Raw genomic sequence first — 22,971 nt, forward strand, 5'->3', positions numbered from 1 at the left:
TTACTTACATTTCCCTAGTTTTACCTGTGTGTGTATGCATATATTTAGTTCTTGTGTATCCATAATCAAAATACTGAACAGTAGCAGCTTTATCAGGATCCCTCATGTTGCCCTTTTATAACCAAATCCACACCTTTCCCCTCTTTCTCTCCCAGATTTTAGCAACTACTAATCTGTCATCCATTTCAAAAATTGCATCACTTCAAGAATGTTAAATACATGGACTCATACAGTATATAGTCTTTGGGGGTTGTCTTTTTCCACCCTCTAGGCATAATTTCCTGAAGATTTATATAAGGTGATGTTTATGTTAATATTCTTATCATTTTTATTGCTGAGTAGTATTCCTCAATAATATTGTACCATAGTTTGTTCAATTACTTTCCCATTGAAGGATATTTCAGCTGTTTCTAGTCTGGTGCTACTAAGAATAATATCTCTGAATATTTGTAAAACAGATTTTTATGTGAACATACATTTTCATGACTTTAGCATAAATGCTCAAGAGTACAATTTGCTGCTGCTACATGGTAAATGTATGTTTATTTAAGAATTTGCTAAATTTACATTTCTACTAGCTGTGTGTGAGTGGCCTAATTTCTCACCAGAATTTGGTGTCACTATTATTATGTTTTATTATCCACAATTAAGAGTTTCTTTTAGGTATATAACAGTCCTTTTCTTCTGAGTGTGCATAATTACTAGTTATAGTTTTACTTAGCCTCTCAATGTAAAAATTCTGTTTAGAGGCCAAAATCATGGCATTTTACTAAAAGTCTATATATACAGTTATCCCTTAGTATCTGAAGGGAAATGGTTCCAGCACTGCCATGAACACCTGTAGATGCTCAGGTCCTTTAGCTGGCCCTCAATATCCATATCCATGGTCCCATATCCAGAAATTCAACCACTGGAGATCAGAACATAGAACATGACCAGCAGTTGGTTACATTTATGGATGTGGAACCAAATATTGTTGTTGTTGTCTGTCAGTCACGTCCCACTCTTTGCAACTCCATGGACCAAAGCACTCCAGGCTTCCCTGTCCTTCACTGTCTCCTGAAGTTTGCTCAGACTCGTGTCCATTGAGTCAGTGATGCCATCCAACCATCTCATCCTCTCACCCCCTTCTCCTCCTGCTCTCAGTCATATATATGAGGAGTCATATATATGGAGGGCCAACTGTACATGTATGGTCTGCTAATAAGGATTGTCAGATGAACTTGGCATTTCGTATTAACTAGTTCTGTACTTTCAGAGGATCTATTTCTAGGATCCTTTGAAGGTACAGAACTAGTTTTGCTTAAAGTCGTGTCTAAATTTCAACATGGAAGTAAAACTTTGTAGTTAAGCAGATATTAAACTCTTTATAGATGTGTTAGATCTAAATCATTGACTGAATTATTAAAATTGAAAACTATCAGTAACCCCCACATTGTTCAAGACTCAACTGTACACCCTCAAAATACTTTTCATTTTACCCCCTCCCCCGCCAGTTAACACCAGTTTGATTCTTGAGAATTGACCCAACCCACTCTGATTACATGAAGGTTAAAACAGACCCTTCATAATGGTATCATCACGTAAAAAATCATATTAAAATACCTGAAATCCAATGTTCCATCCTGGGCTCTCATTTAGGATAATTGGTTGCACAGAAAGAAACCAAGTAGCAGGTTTGAAGGATGATCTAAGAAATATAGGAAATTATCATTTTCCACAGATGTTTCAGCATAAATGTTTTTTTCTGGGTACAAATTAATCATGTGCTTAATCATTTGTTTTCCTGAATGCACAGGTACCTCTGTTCTACAGGTGACAGCCACTGATGCAGATGACCCCACCTATGGAAACAGTGCTCGGGTGGTTTACAGTATTCTCCAGGGACAGCCCTACTTCTCCGTAGACCCTAAAACAGGTTAGTACTTTTATGGATAATTGATGTACAGATGCATACTACAAAAAAAAAGAAAGCAGTATCTTCATGTCTGTGTGGTCTTCTGCATTAGACATTGTTATTTTAGAACTTTAAAAATGCCCTCAGTTTCTCCAGGACAGTTTGATTAAATAATTGAAGATAAATTAACTGTCCTCCTTAATACCTGATTATCCATCATTTATACCCATACCAGTAAAAACTTTTCAGTTTTGAATCTTTCTGTGACATTTAGATAAATGCTGTTTAAAACAGAGATTACATAACACTTCAGTCTTAAAGTAATATGTTATGTAAATGAAATTAACTGAGAATAAGGCCAAAGACATATAAGCATTTGTTAAAAATTATATGAATTCTGCTCTATTTCTTCTCTTTTTTTGTAGCCAAAAGAGTCATATCATACTATATTATGTGATGCCAAAATGGTAATGAAGGATACTCAATAATTCAGTGTAGGCCTATGTTCCAGCAGCATAATCTATAAACCACAGAAAACTCATGGTCTTATCAGTAAAGAGTTTGTGAATAGAAATTTGGCTAAAGGTAAATATAAACCCATTTTTAAAAGTAGCCAAATGTTCAGTATGAAATGGTTCAAGTTTAATAAACAGTTTCAAGAATATACATAATCAGGAGATATAGATGGACCAGAGAAAGGTCTAAGATGTTCCAGCAGCTTCCTGGATCCTTTCTGGTAATGTGAGATCCATTCTGAATCTAGTTAACATGTGGGATCTTTAAGTAAAGGTAACCACCAGATAACTAATGCAGGGGTAATATTTGGTCAAATATCTCCTTATCATCTTACAGTTACATAGCATACAATGCATTTTTCAGGGAACACTGTTCAATAAGTGCCTATTACAGTTTATTAACCATTGTCTCAGACAGTGAGGTACATTCCCTGAAGAGATGCTATGGACAAGCTTACTGCAATAGCTAACGCCACTAGATTGCTAGGAGGATTGTCATTGACACGTTTACAGGAAGGTGCCTTCTTTCTCTCCCTGGTGTGCTCCAACACAAAGTACACTGGGCAGGAGGAGACCTCAGACACACAGTCTTAACCCTTGAAATTCCCATAACTTGAGAAGAAAACAGTGAGAAGGTGTAAAGATGCAGATATGTAAATGAAGAATTGCACATATATACCTGCGTATATATCCACATATTATATGCATTATAATTATAAAATAAATGAGATAAATAAAAATTGGGATATAATAAAAATAAATAATATAATGTGACCTAGAGTGAGCATGCAAGCTCTTATATCAATAGTACCAAGGTATTACTAAATATTTAGAAATAAAAATGTTTATCAGCCTAGTAATCAAAATTCTGGGTCAAAAATTATATATATTTATTTATGTTGTTCTGATAGGATACTTCAGAATTGATAGAATATATTTTTTACTGAGATATATTTGAAGTGTAACACTGTGTAATTAAAAGGGTACAACATGTTGACTTAATGCATGCCTGTATTGTAATATGATTGACATGTAGTGATAAACATTCTTAAGCCAACTCATTATTTGACAATAGTGTTTCTCATTTTGTGGTAATTTCCCAATAACCATGATTGTTTTATATATAAAATATGTGTATTTCTCACTTTAAATATGCATCTTCTTGGAGGAAAGAATTGAGGAGACTATGTTCCAGTTACCTCGTCTGAGGCTCACACACACACAGACACACATGTATGCATGCACACACCTGCACACATGCAATTTATTCCATTAACTGTCCTTTTAGAGAGCCGAATGTTTATTTATATATACATGTTATATTTACTTAATAGAATATTGCTAGGCTATAGACATCTTATATGGGTTTTAAAACTTACCACACACTTGAACTTCTTTAAAACCAAATAATAATTCTGTGTGCTTGTGTATCTCTGAATATCTGTCTGAATGTCTGCATGTGTTGGTGTGAGTATATGCAGGTATGTATATGGGTGTGTGTGTGTGTGTGTATGTGTGCGTGTTTACTTTGGACAAAGAAAGCAGGCCAATGTGGATAAAAGGTGACTGGTATTGAACTCTTCTGTTGCTTGTTTTTTAGTGAAGCAAATATATCAAACAAAAAATTCAAATAAAAATTGCATTTGGTTGTACATATATATTATGGATTAATTAAGTCCTTCAGGAAACAAAAATGATTATCTGAGATATAAATAGGCTGCTATTAAGGTTCTGCTCTATTGAAATGATCCTTGCTCTTATAATGTTTGCTCTTTTAAGCAAAATGATTTATTGAATGAAATTTATGCCTCCATATTGATATGTTTTAATTTCGATATTGTATTGGCTGAAACCTCAGGGAAGTCTATGGATATGTTTTCTGCTATCAAGATTGTTTAAATATGCAAATCTCTTAGACTGGTTGTCTGCACAAAGTGCTAAGAGGGATTATAAAACAAAATGCTGAGTGTTCTCTTCAAAGCTAAGAAGTTTTTGGTAATTTAAGCTTAAGAGATCTATTATAATGCAATTAAACATCCTCAGAACTAATGAATTTAGTGGAAATTGTGCCTTAAATAACTGGAATAAAACACATACAAACATCCTTAAAGGTAAGGAATCAGTTGTTATAAATGAGATATTATATAAGAAAATTAGATGCGTAGTTACTTTAAAATGTACAGTTTAATAGTAATACTTTAATTCTATCCTTTCATTTGGCATGACTATAACATTTCCAGTTAGTCCATTCAAAGAAGAATAATTATAGTGCAGCTGAATTTTTGTATTCAAATAGAGTTGTGAGTGCTTATTGTTAAGATCAGGACTTTGGATTGCCTTATTTCCATTGTGTTAAAAGGTATATTGGATTCCCTGGTGACTCAGCTGGTAAGGAATTTGCCTGCAATGTGGAAGACCTGAGTTCAGTCCCTGGGTTGGGAAGATTCCCTGGAGAAGGGAAAGGCTTACCCATACCGGTATTCTGGCTTGGAGAATTCCTTGGACTATGTAGTCCATGGGGTCACAAAGAGTTGGACACGACTGAGCAACTTTCACTTCATCTTGTACTATGACATTTCTAGTTAGTCTTTTCAATGAAGACTAATTATAATGCAGCAGAACTTTTGTGTTCAAATAGAGCTGTGAGTGCTTATGGTTAAGATTAGTGGCTCTTGAATTATTATACTATAGATAATTTGTTTAATAAGGTATGCATTGTTTTCTACTGAATCTCGTTAATCAATATGATGAAACATAAATCCTGTGAATAATTTATTGCTTCAAATAAGTTTTGTTTTTGTTATTTCATAATGCTTGCTTAATGTGGAACAACAGTAGGAGAATACTTCTTAATGATTGATTAAATATTAACTACAAGAGAAGAGTGAAAAAGTTGGCTTAAAGCTCAACATGCAGAAAACTAAGATCATGGCATCTGGTCCCATCACTTCATGGGAAATAGATGGGGAAACAGGGGAAACAGTGTCAGACTTTATTTTGGGGGGCTCCAAAATCACTGCTGATGGTGACTGCAGCCATGAAGTTAAAAGATGCTTACTCCTTGAAAGAAAAGTTATGACCAACCTAGATAGCATATTGAAAAGCAGAGACATTACTTTGCCAGCAAAGGTCCATCTAGTCAAGGCTATGGTTTTTCCAATGGTCATGTATGGATGTGGGTTTTGGACTGTGAAGAAAGCTGAATACCAAAGAATTGATGCTTTTGAACTGTGGTGTTGGAGAAGACTCTTGAGAGTCCCTTGGACTGCAAGGAGATCCAACCTGTCTATTCTGAAGGAGATCAGCCCTGGGATTTCTTTGGAAGGAATGATGCTGAAGCTGAAACTCCAGTACTTTGGCCACCTCATGCGAAGAGTTGAGTCATTGGAAAAGACTCTGATGCTGGGAGGGATTGAGGGCAGGAGGAGAAGGGGATGACAGAGGATGGGATGGCTGGATGGCATCACTGACTCAATGGACGTGAGTTTGAGTGAACTCCGGGAGTTGGTGATGGACAGGGAGGCCTGGCATGCTGCGATTCATGGGGTCGCAAAGAGTCAGACACGACTGAGCGACTGAACTGAACTGAACTGAACTGTTTGAAAGATCAGAAAACTGAAAAATTAACGGAGATGACAATGAATTGTAAAGAAACATATAATACTTCTGGCCACATATATGTAGAAACTGTGTTAATGTAGGGTTTATGAAGATGTTGTTGGTTTTTCATTGCGAAGTCAAGTCTGACTCTTTGCCACCGCATGGACTGTAGCCTGCTAGGCTCTTCTGTCCATGAGATTTCCCAGGCAACAATACTGGAGTGGGTAGCCATTTCCTTCTCCAAGGGATCTTCCCAACCCAGATATTGAACTCATGTCTCCTGTATTCCAGGAGGATTCTTTATTGATGAGCTACCAGAGAAGCCCCATTTATGAGGATGATGGTGGTAGTATAGACGCTAAGTCGTGTCAGACTCTTGCAACTCCATGGAATGTAGCCTACCAGGATCCTTTGTCTGTGGGATTCTCCAGGCAAGAATACTGGAGTGGGTTGCCATTTCCTTCTCCAGGGGATTTTCCCAACCCAGGAACTGAACCCAGGTCTCCTGCACTGCAGGCAGATTCTTTAATGACGGACCTACAAGGGAAGCATTCTACTTAAACATTTTCATTTAATTCAGCAAAGAAAACTTTTAGAGTTATTACATGAGGAACTGTTTTAATGCTTATGAAAACTACTAACCCTAAACTGAATATTATGAAGAAGGCAGCTGAGTAAGAAAGCCATATTAAGTGCTCAGAGAACTAAAGTCAACAGAAATTTTGGCTAATGCTTGTTTATTCAGTTCAGTTCAGTTCAGTTCAGTTGTCATTCAGTTGTAGCCCCATGGACTGCGGCATGCCAGGCCTCCCTGTCCATCGCTAACTCCTGGAGTTTGCTCAAATTCACGTCCATTGAGTCAGTGATGCCATCCAACCATCTCATTCTCTGTTGTCCCCTTTTCCTTCTGCCTTCATTTTTTCCCAGAATCAGCTTCTTTTCAAATGAGTCAGTTCTTCACATCAGGTGGCCAAAGTATTGGAGTTTCAGCTTCAGCATCAGTGTTTCCAATGAATATTCAGGACTGATTTCTTTTAGGATGGACTGTTTGCATCTCCTTGCAGTCCAAGGGACTCTCAAGAGTCTTCTCCAACACCACAGTTCAAAGCCATCAGTTCTTCGGTGCTCAACATTCTTTATAGTCCGACTCTCACATCCACATGTGACTACTGGAAAAACCATAGCTTTGACTTGATGGGCCTTTGTTGGCAAAGTAGTGTCTCTGCTTTTTAATATGCTGTCTAGATTGGCCATAACTTTTCTTCCAAGCTGCAGTCACCATCTGCAGTGATTTTGGAGCCCCAGGAAAAAATAAAGTCTGTCACTGTTTCCACCATTTCCCAGTCTACTTGCCATGAAGTGATGGGACCAGATGTCATGATCTTAGTTTTCTGAATGTTGAGTTTTAAGCCAACTTTTTCATTCTCCTCTTTCATTTTCATCAAGAGGCTTTTTAGCACTTCTTCACATTCTGCCATAAGGGTGGTGTTATTTGCATATCTGAAGTTATTGATATTTCTCCCAGCACTCTTGATTCCAGCTTGTGCTTCATCTAGCCTAGCGTTTCTCATGATGTACTCTGCATGTAATTTAAATAACCAGGGTGACAATATATAGCCTTGACATACTCCATCCCTATTTGGAACCAGTCTCATGTTCTGTGTTTGGTTCTAACTGTTGCTTCCTGACCTGTATACAGATTTCTCAGGAGGCAGGTCAGGTGGTCTGGTATTCCCATCTCTTTAAGACTTTTCACATTTTTTTGTGATACACACAAAGACTTCAGCATAGTCAGTAAAGCAAAATTAGATGTTTTTTCTGGAACTCTCTTGCTTTTTCGATGATCCAGTAGATGTTGGTAATTTGATCTCTGGTTCCTCTGCCTTTCCTAATTCCAGCTTGAAATCTGGAAGTTCACAGTTCCACATACTGTTGAAGTTTGGCTTGGAGATTTTTGAGCATTACTTTATCAGCGTGTGAGATGAATGCCATCGTGTGGTAGTTTGAGCATTCTTTGGCATTGTCTTTCTTTGGGACTTAAATGAAAACTGACCTTTTCCAGTCCTGTGGCCATTGGTGAATTTTCCAAAATTTTTGGTGTATTGAGTGCAGCACTTTCACAGCATCATCTTTTAGGATTTGAAAAAGCTCAACTTGAATTCAATCACCTCCACTAGCTTTGTTCTTAGTGATGCTTCCTAAGGCCCAACTTGACCTCACATTCCAGGATGTCTGGCTCTAGGTGAATGATCACACCATAGTGATTATCTGAGTCATGAGGATTTTTTTTTTTTTTTTTGTATAGTTCTTCTGTGTATTCTTGCCACCTCTTAATATATTCTGCTTCTGTTAGGTCCATACCATTTCTGTCCTTTATTGTGTCCATCTTTGCATGAAACATTCCCTTGGTATCTCTCATTTTCTTTATAGATATCTAGACTTTCCAATTCTATTGTTTTCCTCTGTTTCTTTGCATTGGTCACTGAGGAAGGCTTTCTTATCACTCCTCGCTCTTCTTTGGAACTCTGCATTCAAATGGGTATATCTTTCCTTTTCTCCTTTGCCTTTCATTTATCTTCTATTCACATCTGTTTACAAGACCTCCTCAGACAACTGTTTTGCCTTTTTGCATTTCTTTTCCTTAGAGATGATCTTGATCCCTTCCTCCTTAACAGTGTCAGGAACCTCCTTCCACAGTTTTTCAGGCACTCTATCAGATCTAATTGAATCTATTTTTCACTTCCACTGTATAATTGTAAGAGATTTGATTTAGGTCATACCTGAATGGTCTAGTGGTTTTCCCTGCTTTTTTCCATTTAAGTCTGAATTGGCAATAAAGAGTTCATGGTCTGTGCCACAGTACCAGCTCCTGGTCTGACTGTGACTGTGATTTCTTTAATGACACAGCTCAAATATCACTCCTATTCAAGTTAATATAGTGCCAACTACATTAAAAATAAATCAATATGTTTAAAGTTTCTTCACATCTTTACAAAGTATGAAATTTATGTCAGGTGGTCGTAGCAGAAGCTTAATAATTGAGTTGCTGCAAAAAGATGAGTTCCCCTTGACTTAGGTCAAAGACAGAACCAAGAAGCTACCATGTCTCTTTCTGGGCTCTTAGAATGAAGGATTCACAAAGGGTAGTTACGAGGTTTTTAATTGAGGATGCACATCTCTAAATAGTCATAGTATTAATAGCCACTTAATTTTTTTCCACTAGCTGTTTCATAGTCAACAACTTATAAATTATTTCTTGCTTTTTTTTAAAGCTGGAACATATCTATTAAATTATGTCTGTGCCTGTTCACAGAGAAATGTGTTGAATCTTCCTTATGGTCAACTTAGGAAACATGAAAACCTGGATTAAAATCGGATATCAGGGAAAGCAGGGATATATAGTTTACAAAATCCAATTTAAGTCTTATCCACAGTTGCTCACAGTGCTAGCAATGGTGACTACCAGCTCTTTTGACTATTAACATGAACCATAAATCAATGATTATCAATGATGGAGTCTGCATAAATGGTACTTACAGTGATTTTTCACCACATTCCTAAAATAAAGACTATTGAGACAGGTATGCCATATAATATAGATCAGTTATACTTTAAATTGTGAATCATTTTCATATAACATTTATGAATTTTTTCTTATTATAGTGAATATTTAATTAGAAAATATAGTTATTTTAAACATCACTGTTGATAAATGCTACTTCTAATTTTTTAGATACATACAGTAGAAAGGCTAGAAAGACTACCTTTTAGTTATATACACAGAACATACTAGATTTTTTCAACACTTCTAGCTCATTTTTGTACTTGAACATTTTTGTGACATGATGTTAAAAAAGGACAGAATTGGGTTGCAAATCTCTTGTCAGTCAAACCTTTCTGAATTAATGACATCCACTCCCCAGGGAACAAAGCAAGTTGACATCAAATAAAATGTACTACTACACCTAGAGATGGCTATTGGTTCTGAAGGCACACATAATATCATTATTTATTTTAAAAAGACACTATTGTAAATTTAATAAAGAAAAAGGGACATCCTGGCTTTCCAGTAGTAAAGCCTCTGTGGTTCCAATGCAAGGAATGCAGGTTTGATCCCTGGTCAGGTAACTGAGATCCCACATGCCATACAGTGTGCTCAAAAAAAAAAAGACATGAAAAAAAAAAAAGATGTAATTGACCTTCCTATGAAAAAAATAGTTATCTTATAAATAATTTAGTTTATATAGAGAAGTAACACATATTTATTTGTTTTCCAAAATATCAAAGTTTATTCCCAAATTGCTTGGAGATACTTCCTGGTCAAATCCTAGGATGTACTTAGAATCATAGTAAATTGATCAGTCTACTTAAATTTTATGCTCCCATTTTCTTGTATCTATATACCGATAATGATAATGCCTGTTCCAGCTAGGAAAGTAATGCAATGGTCTCAGTTAATCCAGACACTGGAAAAGCATCATTACTCAGTAAAGTTCTCTCATTTTGCTCTCTTTAATGTTGAGGAGAATTTCCAAAATTACTATATAGCTCACTGTAATGAATTTGAGTCTTATCTAAAACAGAAAATAATTTCATGTGGAATATTTTTTTTACTCCAAATAAACAGACAAAATTGTAAAAAGCAAGTGTTCCACTATTAAATTTTATGTCTTTAATTTTTTTTCCCAAATTTCAAGGAAAATTATTTCTATGAATATTATTAATAGAAGAAATATACTTTTAGAAAATGTGGAATGGTAATTTAACGAGAAATGAGTTAGACAAAATAACTAGTCATTTAGCTATGCAAAGAATTAGAGGAAAACAACAGAAGGAGAAAGACTTCTCAGAAGGGGAAAGAAATCTCTTCAAGAAAATTGGAAATATCAAAGGAAAGTTTAATCCAAAGATCTGCACAGTAAAGGACAGAAATGGTAAAGACCTAATAGTAGCAGAAAGGCTCAAGATGAGATGGAAAGAGCACACAAAAGATGGAAAGAATAAGTACAAAAAAGATATTAATGACCCAAATAATCAGGATTGTGTGGTTAGTCACCCAGAGCTAGACATTCTGGAGTGTGAAGTCAGATGGGCCTTAGGAAGAACTGCTGCCAAAAAAGCCTGTGGAGGCAATGGGATTCCAGCAGAGCTATTCAAATTCTCAAAAGATGATACTATCAAAGTGCTGCACTCAATATGACAGCAAATTTGGAAGACCCAGCAGTGGCCACAGGACTGGAAAATGTCAATCTTCATCTCAATTCCCAAGAAGGGCATTATTAAAAATATTCAAACCATCAGACAGTTGCATTCATCTCCCATGCTAGTAGGGTTATGCTCAAGATCCAGTATGCTAGGCTTCAGAATTATGTGAACCAAGAACTTTCAGATGTTCAAGCTGGGTTTAGAAAAGGCAGAGGAATTAAAGATCAGATTGCCAGCATTTGGAGGATCATAGAGAAAACAAGGAAATTCCAAAAAAAAAGAAAAAATCTACCTCTGTTTCATTAACTGTACTAAAGCCTTTGATTGTGAATGGATCATAACAAACTGTGGAAAACTCTTAAGGAGATGGGAGTACCAGACTATCTTACCTGTCTTCTGAGAAACCAGAATGCCGGTCAAGAAGAAACAATTAGAACCATGTATGGAACACTGAGTGGTTCAGGACTGAGAAAGGAGTATGACATGCCTGTTTATTGTCACCCTATTTATTTAACTTATACGCCGAGCACATAATGGGAAATACCAGGCTGGATGTGTTATAAGTTGGAATCAAAATTGCCAGGAAAATATCAACAACCTCAGATATGCCGATGATGCCACTCTAATGCCAGAAATTGGAGAGTAACTAGAGAACATCTTGATGAGGGTGAAGGAGGAGAATGAAAAAACCACCTTAAAACTAAATATTTTTTTTTAAAAAGTAAGATCATGGGATCTGGTCCCATTACTTCATGGCAAATAGAATGGGAAATGGTGGAAACAGTGATCAATTTCCTCTTCTTGGGCCCTACAATCACTGCAGATGGTGACTGCAGCCTTGAAATTAGATGAGTGCTTCTTGGCAGGAAGGCTATGACAAACCTAGACAGTGTGTTAAAAAACAAAGACATCACTTTGCCGACAAAGGTCTGTATAGTCAAGGCCCTGGTCTTTTCAGTAGTCATGCACGATTGTGAGAGATGGACCATAAAGAAGGCAGAGTGCTGAAGAATTAATGCTTTCCAATTGTGGTGCTGGAGAAGACTCTTGAGATTCCTTTGGACACCACGGAGATCAAACCAGTCAATCTTAAAGGAAATCAACCCTGAATATTCATTAGAAGGACTGATGATGAAGCTGAATCTCCAATACTCTGGCCACCTATTGTGAAGAGCTGACACACTGAAAAAGATAATGATGCTGGGAAAGATTGAAGCCAGAAGGAGAAGGGGATGATAGAGGTTGAGATGGTTGGATGATATCACTGATGCAATGGACAGGAACTTGGGCAAACTCCAGGAGATTGTGAGGGATGGGGAAGCCTAGTGTGCTGCAGTCCATGAGGTCATGAAGAGTTGGTCATGACTGGGCGACTGAACAACAATTTAGAGAGGAATAAGTTAGACAAAATAACTGGTTTTTAACTTTAGATATGACTGTCCCAACTCAGAATAGTGTCTCTAGTTGAGGCAAAGTGGCATGCTTTCTGTGAAATAATTATCACTAACACATAGGTCTTAACCAACAATAGCTTGATTCTCAAAAATGACCTTTTCTTAACTTCTTATAGCAGAAATCAATCAACTATAAAAAAAAAGCACTTAGTGGAGGGCCTCAATAATTTTCCTAGAATGTAACTGTAAACAAGATTTATAATATTCTTCAGTCTGTATGATGTAATTAAATACAACAACAATCTTCATCCTATTTAATCTCAATACTTAACTTCAAATTTATCTCACTTCACAAATGAACAAATGAAATGTTTGTAGGAAGATGTTATGTATGCTTGGATAAAAGATGTAAAGCCTCTTAAATATTTTGTGTGCACAGACTAGGTTGCTTCAGTCTTGTCTGCCTCTTTGTGACCCTATGGACTGTAGGTTGCCAGGCCCCTATGTATGTGGGATTCTCCAGGAAAGAATATTGAAATGGGTTGCCATGCCCTCCTCCAGGGGATCTTCCCGACTCAAGGAATGAACCACATCACTTACGTCTCCTGCATTCACAGGCAGGTTTTTTACCACTAGTGCCACATGGGGAGAAGGCAATGGCACCCCACTCCAGTACTCTTGCCTGGAAAATCCCATGGATGGAAGAGCCTGGTAGGCTGCAGTCCATGGGGTTGCTAAGAGTCAGGCACGACTGAGCGACTTCACCTTCACTTTTCACTTTCATGTATTGGAGAAGGAATTGGCAGCCCACTCCAGTATTCTTGCCTGGAGAATCCCAGAAACAGAGGAGCCTAGTGGGCTGCCATCTATGGGGTCACACAGAGTCAGACACGACTGAAGCAACTTAGCAGCAGCAGCAGCAGTGCCACATGGGAAGCCCCATTTTTCATAATTCTATAAGAAACCTACTTGAATATAGTTTTTTCCCAATGAAATATTCTATATTTGTTAGTAACTAGGAAGTTAAAATATTTAAATTATGCTTTACAATATCTACAGAACATAGACTATTCTGCAGTATAATATGTTTTATCAATTTTTTTTCCTTTGTAACATCCCTCAGTCATATAATAATGATACTAAGCATGTACAAATTATTCTAGATATATTTTCAAATCATTTTGCGATGATTGAGTACATAATGACCCAAAATATTATTTGGTAATCCCAATGCTAGAAAATATGCTTCTCTTAGAGAAAAATATTATGTACTCATTCAAAACTGTGCCATATTATCAAATTACTGAAAGACATATTGTCCTACTTTGTCTTCTATAGGGAATAATTCTAAATATTTCCTGAATTTCAAAAGATACTATGGTATTTAACGAAACATGAAGGCCATTTATATAGCATTTAAGAAATAGTTAATGCACTATGGTAGACACAAGTGGTTGTCCACTCAATATTAATTTCTTATTTTGCTGATCCTATCAGAATCCTGATTTTCAGTATAGCAACGTAACTCAGTTAAAAAGTTACATTTCCCAGCCTGCTTTCAGCTTCTGTGACCCAGTTCTAGTCAGTGAGACAAAAAGAAAAGACCACCAGGAGGTACTAGGAAGGTTTTGATATCTCTATACATGTGCCAGGGGTTCCTCTTTCAGTCTTTCAATATTCTAGATTTAAGCACATATCTAATTGTTGGCAGTACAGTAGCTATTTTGTGATCATGCAACAAGTACACAAGGTGAAAATCACGCACAAAAGATTGCTGAGCAATAGGCTGGCAGGGTAGTCACTCTGGTTAGGTTATTTTTATGTGCAGGCACATAGAGTTCTGGTAGCTGGATCATTGTGAAATGTGCTTTGCAGGGTGATAAATCACCTTGACAGCACAATGCACTGCCCAGGGAGGTGTAGAGCAGGCTCCCCAAGATGACTTTTATTCCTCTCAATCCAAAATCCATGATCCACAGAAACCATATTGTTCTCTGTATATGAGTAGCCATTTTACAGTTTGAGGTCCACTGCTAAACTGGAAAAGGAAATTTGTCATGCTGACTTAAATTAAATATCAAAAGTTATGCTAATTGTATATATTTATGAGAGCAGAGAATGGAACCAAAGGTAGTTTTCTACTCCATTGGGAATGCATATTTGAAAAAAAAAAAAAATTACTATCATCTTGAAGTTGCCAAGTATTTTAAAGACACTATCAATTCAGTTTAGTTCAGTCACTCAATCATGTCCAGCTCTTTGTGACCCCATGAACCGTAGCACATCGGGCCTCTGTGTCCATCACCTACTCCCGGAGTCCACCCAAACCCATATCCATTGATTCAGTGATGCCATCCAACCATCTCATCCTCTGTCAAACCCTTCTCCTCCTGCCCTCAATCTTTCCCAGCATCAGGGTCTTTTCCAATGAGTCAACTCTTCGCATCAGGTGGCCAAAGCATTGGAGTTTCAGCTTCAAAATCAGTCCTACCAATGAACACCCGGGACTGATCTCCTTTAGGATGGACTGGTTGGATCTCCTTGAGTCCAAGGGACTCTCAAGAGTTTTCTCCAACACCACAGTTCAAAAGCGTCAATTCTTCAGTGCTCAACTTTCTTATAGTCCAATTCTCACATCCATTCATGACCACTGGAAAAACCATGGCCTTGATTAGATGGACCTTTGTTGACATAGTAATGTCTCTGCTTTTTAATATGCTGTCTAGGTTTGGTCATAACTTTCCTTCCAAGGAGTAAGTGACTTTTAATTTCATGGCTGCAGTCACCATCTGCAGTGATTTTGGAGCCCAGCAAAATGTAGTCAGCCACTGTTTCCACTGTTTCCAGATCTATTTCCCATGAAGTAATGGGACCAGATGCCATGATCTTCGTTTTCTGAATGTTGAGCTTTAAGCCAACTTTTTCACTCTCCCCTTTCACTTTTATCAAGAGGCTCTTTAGTTCTTCACTTTCTGCCATAAGGGTAGTGTCATCTGCATATCTGAGGTTATCGATGTTTCTCCCAGCAATCTTGATTCTAGCTTGTGCTTCTTCCAGCCCAGCGTTTCTCATGATGTACTCTGCATTTAAGTTTTTTAAATAAGCAGGGTGACAATATACAACCTTGACGTACTCCTTTTCCTATTTGGAACCAGTCTGTTCCACATCCAGTTCTAACTGTTGTTTCCTGACCTGCATGCAGGTTTCTCAAGAGGAAGGTCTAATAACTCTCCTCAGTAGCAACGATGTCATCATGTCCTATTGACATGAATAAAATTAATAATATCTGTTCAGATGAATTGCTTTGTGTATAGTTCTCTTGAAAAAAGTCATAGATTAGTGTTCTGTGTTAGTCAGTTAAACTGTTTGTTGTAGCCTTAGATGGATCTATATAGTTGCACTGACTTAAATTGAACACTGAAGTAAATTTCATGGTATGTAAATTAAACTTAAATAAAGCTAAACAAGCAGACAAAGAAATGAAACAAATTGAATATGCTTTTACACAATTATTAACTTCTTGTAACAAAATTTACCAGCTATTACCAGGAAGGGGGAAAAATAATCTCATTGACTATAAAATGTAAATAATAGGAAATGATAGGAATCCATGTTGGTTAATTATAGCATGTTTTATGCCAGTCCTTCCTGTTTAAAAAAAAAAAAATCACACAGGTTTGTCTTCTTTTGTACTTCACTCTGTGTATGCTGCTTATCAATAGTGACTGTTGCAGAAAAGGTCAGAAATTAATATATTGGTATCTTGAGTCCTATTAGCTCCATGATAATTAATTTTTGAACATTGAATAGATGGTTGACAGAAAGTATGCCAGTTGTTTTGTTTAGACTGTGGACCTAAATAAGCATCATCTGTGGAGTACAATCACCAAGCAATTCAATTTTCATTCATATACTTGTATTTATTCTAAGAGACTATTTATTCCCCAGAAATATACTACCATTCCATTGACTCCCTTAAGATTTTCCCCTAATCAAATATCTTAGATATTTAAAATGAAATCTAGATTGCCTTAGGATAATCTTATTTCTGTCATCTGTCTGTCTATCTATGTATCTGTCACCCATCAACCTCTGTATTTCAGCCAAGTATGATTTGTGCATTTTTGTTTTCAAGTTAGACAATTATTCCCTTAAGGCTAATCCTTCCAAGGCTGCTGCTGCTGCTGCTAAGTCGCTTCAGTCGTGTCTGACTCTGTGCGACCCCGTAGATGTCAGCCCACCAGGCTCCTCTGTCCATGGGATTCTCCAGGCAAGAGTACTGGAGTGGGGTGCCATTGCCTTCTCCGCCTTCCAAGGGAGACTCCTCCAATTCTGGTTGGTTCCCCATACTATTTAGTCAGAATTAACTTCTTTGATCTTTACACTCCCTCTTTGTAGATCTCATAAAACATGAAAAATATAACTTCTGCTCACGTATTACTTTTCCTCTACTTTGAGAGCTCCCTTTTTATAAATCTAATAAATTTGAGATGTAAAACTGTGTAAGTTAAAGATATACATTGTGTCACTTTGATACATTTACCTATTGTAATATGATTGTAATACAGTGATATTTGTCACATTACATAAATATGGTGCTATAGTATCTATATTCAGTGTCCTGTGAATTGTATTCTCTAGGGCTTATTTATTTACTACTTGGTATAAGATTGTACTCTTAAAGATGATCACTCTTATCCCCTCCACTCCTCCATCCCCTGGTAACCACCGCTTTACTCCCTGTCTTTTACAAATTTCATGTTTTTAAATTTTGCACATAAATGATATCATAACAGCTCTTTTAATGTGTGGACATGACCATGTTTTTGTTTATCTCCGAACCAGATTCCACATAGTGCCTTATTCTTGGGAATATGTTTCTAATATCTTTACTGAGGAAATATATTATCTAACTTTAACTATAAATTAAGTTAATAAAAATTTGGTAAAAAAAATGATCTATTTTTATTAGAAGTTTGATTTTTGTGGTAATTATTGGGCTTCCCTGATAGTTCAGTTGGTGAAGAATCTGTCTGCAATGCAGGAGACCCCAGTTTGATTCCTGGGTTATGGAAATCCACTGGAGAGAGCATAGGCTACCCACTCCAGTATTCTTGGGCTTTCTTTGTGGCTCAGCTGGTAAAGAATCTGCCTGCAATGCAGGAGTCCTGGGTTCAATCCCTGGGTTGGGAAGATCCTCTTGGAGAAGGGAAAGTCTACCCACTCCAGTATTCTGGCCTGGAAAATTCCATGGACTCATAATCCATGGTGGTCACAAACAGTTGGACATGACTGAGCATCGTGTAATTTTGTAAAAAAAAAAAAAAATACAAATTTGATTTTTTGTAATTATTATTATTTTTATTATACTTTCTAACATATGCCCCATCTTTGTTCTTCTATAAACATCTTTTTATTTTTTTTTTTCTATTCCTGTCAGTCAGGTAACCTTCTAGTTTATGATCCTTTTCAAAGGAATGTCAGGAAATGAGTATGTAGCTGCTGTCAGGAAACTAATGTAACTGCTGTTAGAAGACCAAGTATTTGAGGGCATCACCATAAAAAAAATCATTAGTGAGTTGCAAGATAACAGAGAAAATTATTCCTGAGAAATGAAAACACGTTTTACATGTATATAGTTGAAAAATGAATTCCTAAAATTGGAACTCCTTGATAATTTCCATTCCTCTTCTTTATGTCTTCTATAATGATTCCAGCAGGATTCCCAGGTGTCTCAGTGGTAAAGAATCCACCTGCCAATGCAGGAACTGAAGGAGACACAGGTTCAATCCCTAGGTTGGGGAGATCCCCTGGAGGAGGAAATGGCAACTACTTTGGTATACTTGCTGGGAAAATCCTGTGGACAGAGGAAACTGGCTGGCTACAGTCCAGGAGGTTGCAAAGAGTCAGACACTGCTGAGCAACTATGCACAAAAATGCACAAATGATTTGCATGTTGTGTGACAAGTACATGACAACACTGTATTTATAGAAATATGATTCGTGAAGTGTGGTTTCCAAAGTAACCCAAGTTTCTAGTGTAACTCTCATTGTATGTTATTACCATAATTTAACATAATTATTTTATTTTTCCAAAATGTTCTTCTCTTTCACTTATTGAATTTAGACAGGTTGACCATCTGGACCAGAAAAGAATAATTAAATTACCGTCTTTAATATTCATTTTTCTCTGTTTTTTTCCTTTCTGTCATTTTCTTTTCCTTTGATCTTTTGTGCCTACTTCTTCCAACCTTTTTCAGTAAGCCTGTCTTTTAAATGTTAAATAAATGGCTAAAGCTGCCATTCCCTGTAGAGTGGAAAGAAAACTGCTGTCCCTGGTATTCTTCTGAAGTTTCAAATACAAGCAGGGAAGAAGCCTCTTCTCTGATTTCTAGGTCCTAACTCCAGTTTTAGTTCTTAGAGCTACTATCTTTAGTCTACTTCTACTAAAGAACAAAATCACCACTTCTTCATTACCCAAAGTCTGCTAACATAGGATCCTAGAGGAACTAGAATTTTTTGAAGGTTGAGGAAGTGTGGGAGGTAATCATGACTCATGTGAAAAGAAACCAACTTGAAACAGAAAAATAAATATTCCAAATTCTTCATTACTCTGTCTCATTGGAAATTTCAACTACCATTTTGTTTCAAAGGAGCCCCATCTCCCTCACTCTTTGAACCATTTTTTGTTGTTGTTATTTGTTTCCATCTTCTCAATACCTTTGAATGTTCCACAGAAATGGGATTTTTTTATTATGCAGATAAATACAGATCCTTTTTTTTTTTTACACTTTTTTTTTTACATAAAAGAGAAAAGAGAAGACAGGAAATTTCTAAGAGAAGAAATTGTCCTTCTCTCACAGAGATATGTGTTAGCCTTCTTTTAAAACATATGCATTTCCGATTTTGTTAATGAAATATTTCACCAAATATGCATGACTTAGACCTGTTTATTATCTTAGCAACATTTCTCATCCTTTTCTGTATCTACTACCAGTTATTTTTATTTATAATAATTTACTCACTACAATCATTATTTGTCCTCTTTGTATTTCTTGATTCTAGCTTGTTTCTTTCTTCACTTTTTTTCTTTTTCCCCTCACTAGATTGTTCCACTTTAGTCAGTAAAATTTCATATGCTTTTCTTTAAAAAGGATTTTGCAAATTTTTATCTCAATCTGATGTTAACTAAAGAGTTTCACAGAATGAGAATTATAAAGAAACTGCTATGATCTCAACAAAGAAAGAAAGAAAGAAAGAAAGAAAGTGAAGTCGCTCAGTCGTGTCCAACTCTTTGTGACCCCGTGGACTGTAGCCTGCCAGGCTCCTCTGTCCATGGGATTCTCCAGGCAAGAATACTGGAGTGGGTTGCCATTTTCTTCTCCAGGGGATCTTCCCAAACCAGGGATCGAACCTGGGTCTCCTGCATTGTGGGCAGACGCTTTATCCTCTGAGCCACCAGGGAAGCCTCTACACTTTTCTTGGGAGAAAAATAATAAAAGCCCTTCCTATTGGGAAAGATCAGGTACACAAATACATGCACAGCTGTGGGAATCCACCAAAAAGTACTGACAGACAAGCTTTCCTGTGGGCACACCCATGTTTGCAAAAGACTCATCAGAAACTGTTGTCCCTAGTTTGTGAAGCATTCATCCAAAACAGAAGTTAAGTTTGGTGTGAAGAGATGAGGGCTTTGTGGTCACAATCCTTCGCTGTGAAGAAACTATATGCAAACTAAAATAAAAACAAATAAAAAACTGAAATAAAAGCAAATCAAAGCATAAACAGCTTTGAAAATCTCTCTACTATCTATTTATCTACTGATATTATACATATTAGAAATTATGACATAATTAGCAAAAAATATTATATGTGTGTGTGTGTCAGCATCAGACAGAGTTATTATCAACAACTGAAATTTGTTTCACAGTCTTGAAGCATTTATTCATATATTCATTGTGTGAATAAATGTTTATCATGCATTATAGGTAGCATTTCCTCTGCTAGCTGAGCATTTATAGTTTTACTACGATTTCACTGACATAGCCACTACACACTCAAAATGCTCAGTTCCCTCTGATTGCACCACTTGAAAACAAATCCAGGAACAGAACTATGCCTGTCAAGATGGTTCACTGTTGTTCACATCCCTTCAGTCCTGCCAGACACTGGTGAACTGCTCTCTCCAGCTGACTGCTTGATTGACTGCTAGGTGTAGCTGGTTGATAGCGGTGATTGACCCAAAGGAATAGTTCTTTGTTTAAGGCACTTGATAACCATATGTAAATAAAATAAATAATATTAATGCTTTGGGCTTCTCAGAGTTTATTTAAGAGCATTGCAAGTGGAGTGACACATGGAAACCAATTTGATTTTCAAAATTAATTGTTCTCTACTCAATACTTCTTTTTTAAAATTAATATTTATTGGAGTATAGTTGCTTTACAATATTGTGTTAGTTTCTTCTGTACAGTAAAATATATCAGTCATTCATATCAGTCATTATTTATCTATTTTATATATAGTATCAGTCCAGGATTCTTGAGCTTCTCTTGTGGCCCAGCTGGTCAAGAATCCACCTGCAATGCAGGAGACCTGATTTAATCCCTGGGTTGGGAAGGTCCCCAGAGAAGGAAAAGGCTACCCACTCCAATATTCTGGCCTGGAGAATTCCATGGACTGTATAGACCTTGGGGTCACAAAGAGTGAGACACGACTGAGCGACTTACACTTTCACTTTCATCAGTACTGTATATGTCAATCCCAATCTCCCATTTCCTCCCATCACCCTCCTCCCCCCTCATTATCAATATATTTGTTCCCTACTTCTGTGTCTCTATTTCTGCTTTGCAGATAAGATCATCTATACCATTTTTCTGGATTTCACATTCATGCATTAATATGTGATGTTTGTTTTTCTCTTTATGATTTACTTCACTTTGTATGACATGCTCTAGATTCACTCACATCTACAAATGGCCCACTTCCCCCCCTTCCTATGGATAAGTAATATTGCATTGTATATATGTACCACTTCTTTATCCATTTCTTTGTCAGTGGACATTTATGTTGCTTCCATGTCCTGGCTACTGTAAATAGTGCTGCTATGAACATTGAGGTACATGTATCTTTTTGAATTATGGTTTTTCTCTAGGTATATGCCCAGGAGTGAGATTGCTGCTTAAGTCTATAGGTTTTTATCTGTAGCTGCAGTTCTCAATCTTTATGCTGCCTCAACATCTTTTAGTACTCATATTTATAATGTATTCTCTTTGGGGATATTAGAAATGGTCATTTTCAATGGATGAAAAAGAGAAAGCATTGGCGAGTAGGGCAGAAGAATCGAATACTCAATAAGAATAACTTACTCATACACGAAAGCTAAAGTTTTTAATTTCATTTGTCATCTCTTTCTCAATGAACTATTCCAATATACTATTTGTGGGCTACTACAATCAAATCATGACTTTCAATAACTACATTTATATATGAAAAGTAGCGTGACACAGTGGAAAGACTTAATGGCTGTGGCTTCAGAAAAGTAATTTATTCTCTCTGAGCCTCTATTTCATCATCTTTAAAATGAACAAACTAACGAGTACCTTACATGATTACTTTAGAGATGAGAGGAAATACATTCCCAATATCCTGGATAACTCCTAATAGTTGCTTGCAGTTATCATTTATATATCCTTTTTGATGAATGTAGCTATTATTTATATTTTATATTCTATATATGAATACACTATATTATTCTTGAAAGAAACATACCTATCTTGCTTTTGTTTATTCACACCTCCCAGCAAATAATATTATAAGTGTCTAGAACATGTCTATTGCCACCTTGTGTTATGTGTATTTTACCATAAAAAGGAAACAAATATCTGTTGCTTTAAATTTAATTTTCTCTTCTCTTTAAAATGTTTCTTACCTCTGATACAATTTTCCAATTGTTTGTGTATGTGCTATGGAGTAGCACTGGTGGTGTTTGCTCCATGCAAGTGCAGCACAGATGTTCTAAGCAAGCAAGTGGAGTCTGATTTGTAACTCCCACCCACAGGATAAGTTGTGCAGTATTATGCACTCAGAAGCTATGTAATTTTGATAGGGCATAATTTAATGACTGCTTTAGAAAAAAAAATAAATCTATTTTTTCCAGAGGTAAATAGGACAGGGATATCTCCAGGAAAAAGTGTTGTAAGAGTACATCAATCAATAGCTAGAACAGATTTAACATGCAAAATGTTTTTGGTCTAAAAACTTATCTTCATACAAAATATAAAGAAGAAATTTTGCTAATCCCTCTCAAACTCTTCCAAAAGACTGAAGAAGAGGGAAGAAGTAGCCACAGCAGTCAGAC

At 36.5% G+C, this 22,971-nt stretch overlaps 1 protein-coding gene and 1 non-coding gene across 2 annotated transcripts in view; one reads left to right on the forward strand and one right to left on the reverse strand.

The window, feature by feature from the left end:
• The window catches only part of CDH18 (cadherin 18), a 417,078-nt gene that overhangs the window by 138,811 nt on the left and 255,296 nt on the right, over window positions 1–22,971 (forward strand). Inside the window, exon 3 of the mRNA XM_052659026.1 lies at window positions 1,799–1,918. Coding sequence (XP_052514986.1) covers window positions 1,799–1,918 — 120 coding nt within the window. The remainder of the gene's footprint in view (window positions 1–1,798; window positions 1,919–22,971) is intronic.
• On the reverse strand, window positions 20,005–20,076 carry TRNAC-ACA (transfer RNA cysteine (anticodon ACA)). The gene has a single exon. It is a non-coding gene; the product is annotated as a tRNA-Cys (tRNA).

Source organism: Budorcas taxicolor, chromosome 20, assembly GCF_023091745.1.
Source record: "Budorcas taxicolor isolate Tak-1 chromosome 20, Takin1.1, whole genome shotgun sequence".
NCBI classification, from domain to species: domain Eukaryota; kingdom Metazoa; phylum Chordata; class Mammalia; order Artiodactyla; family Bovidae; genus Budorcas; species Budorcas taxicolor.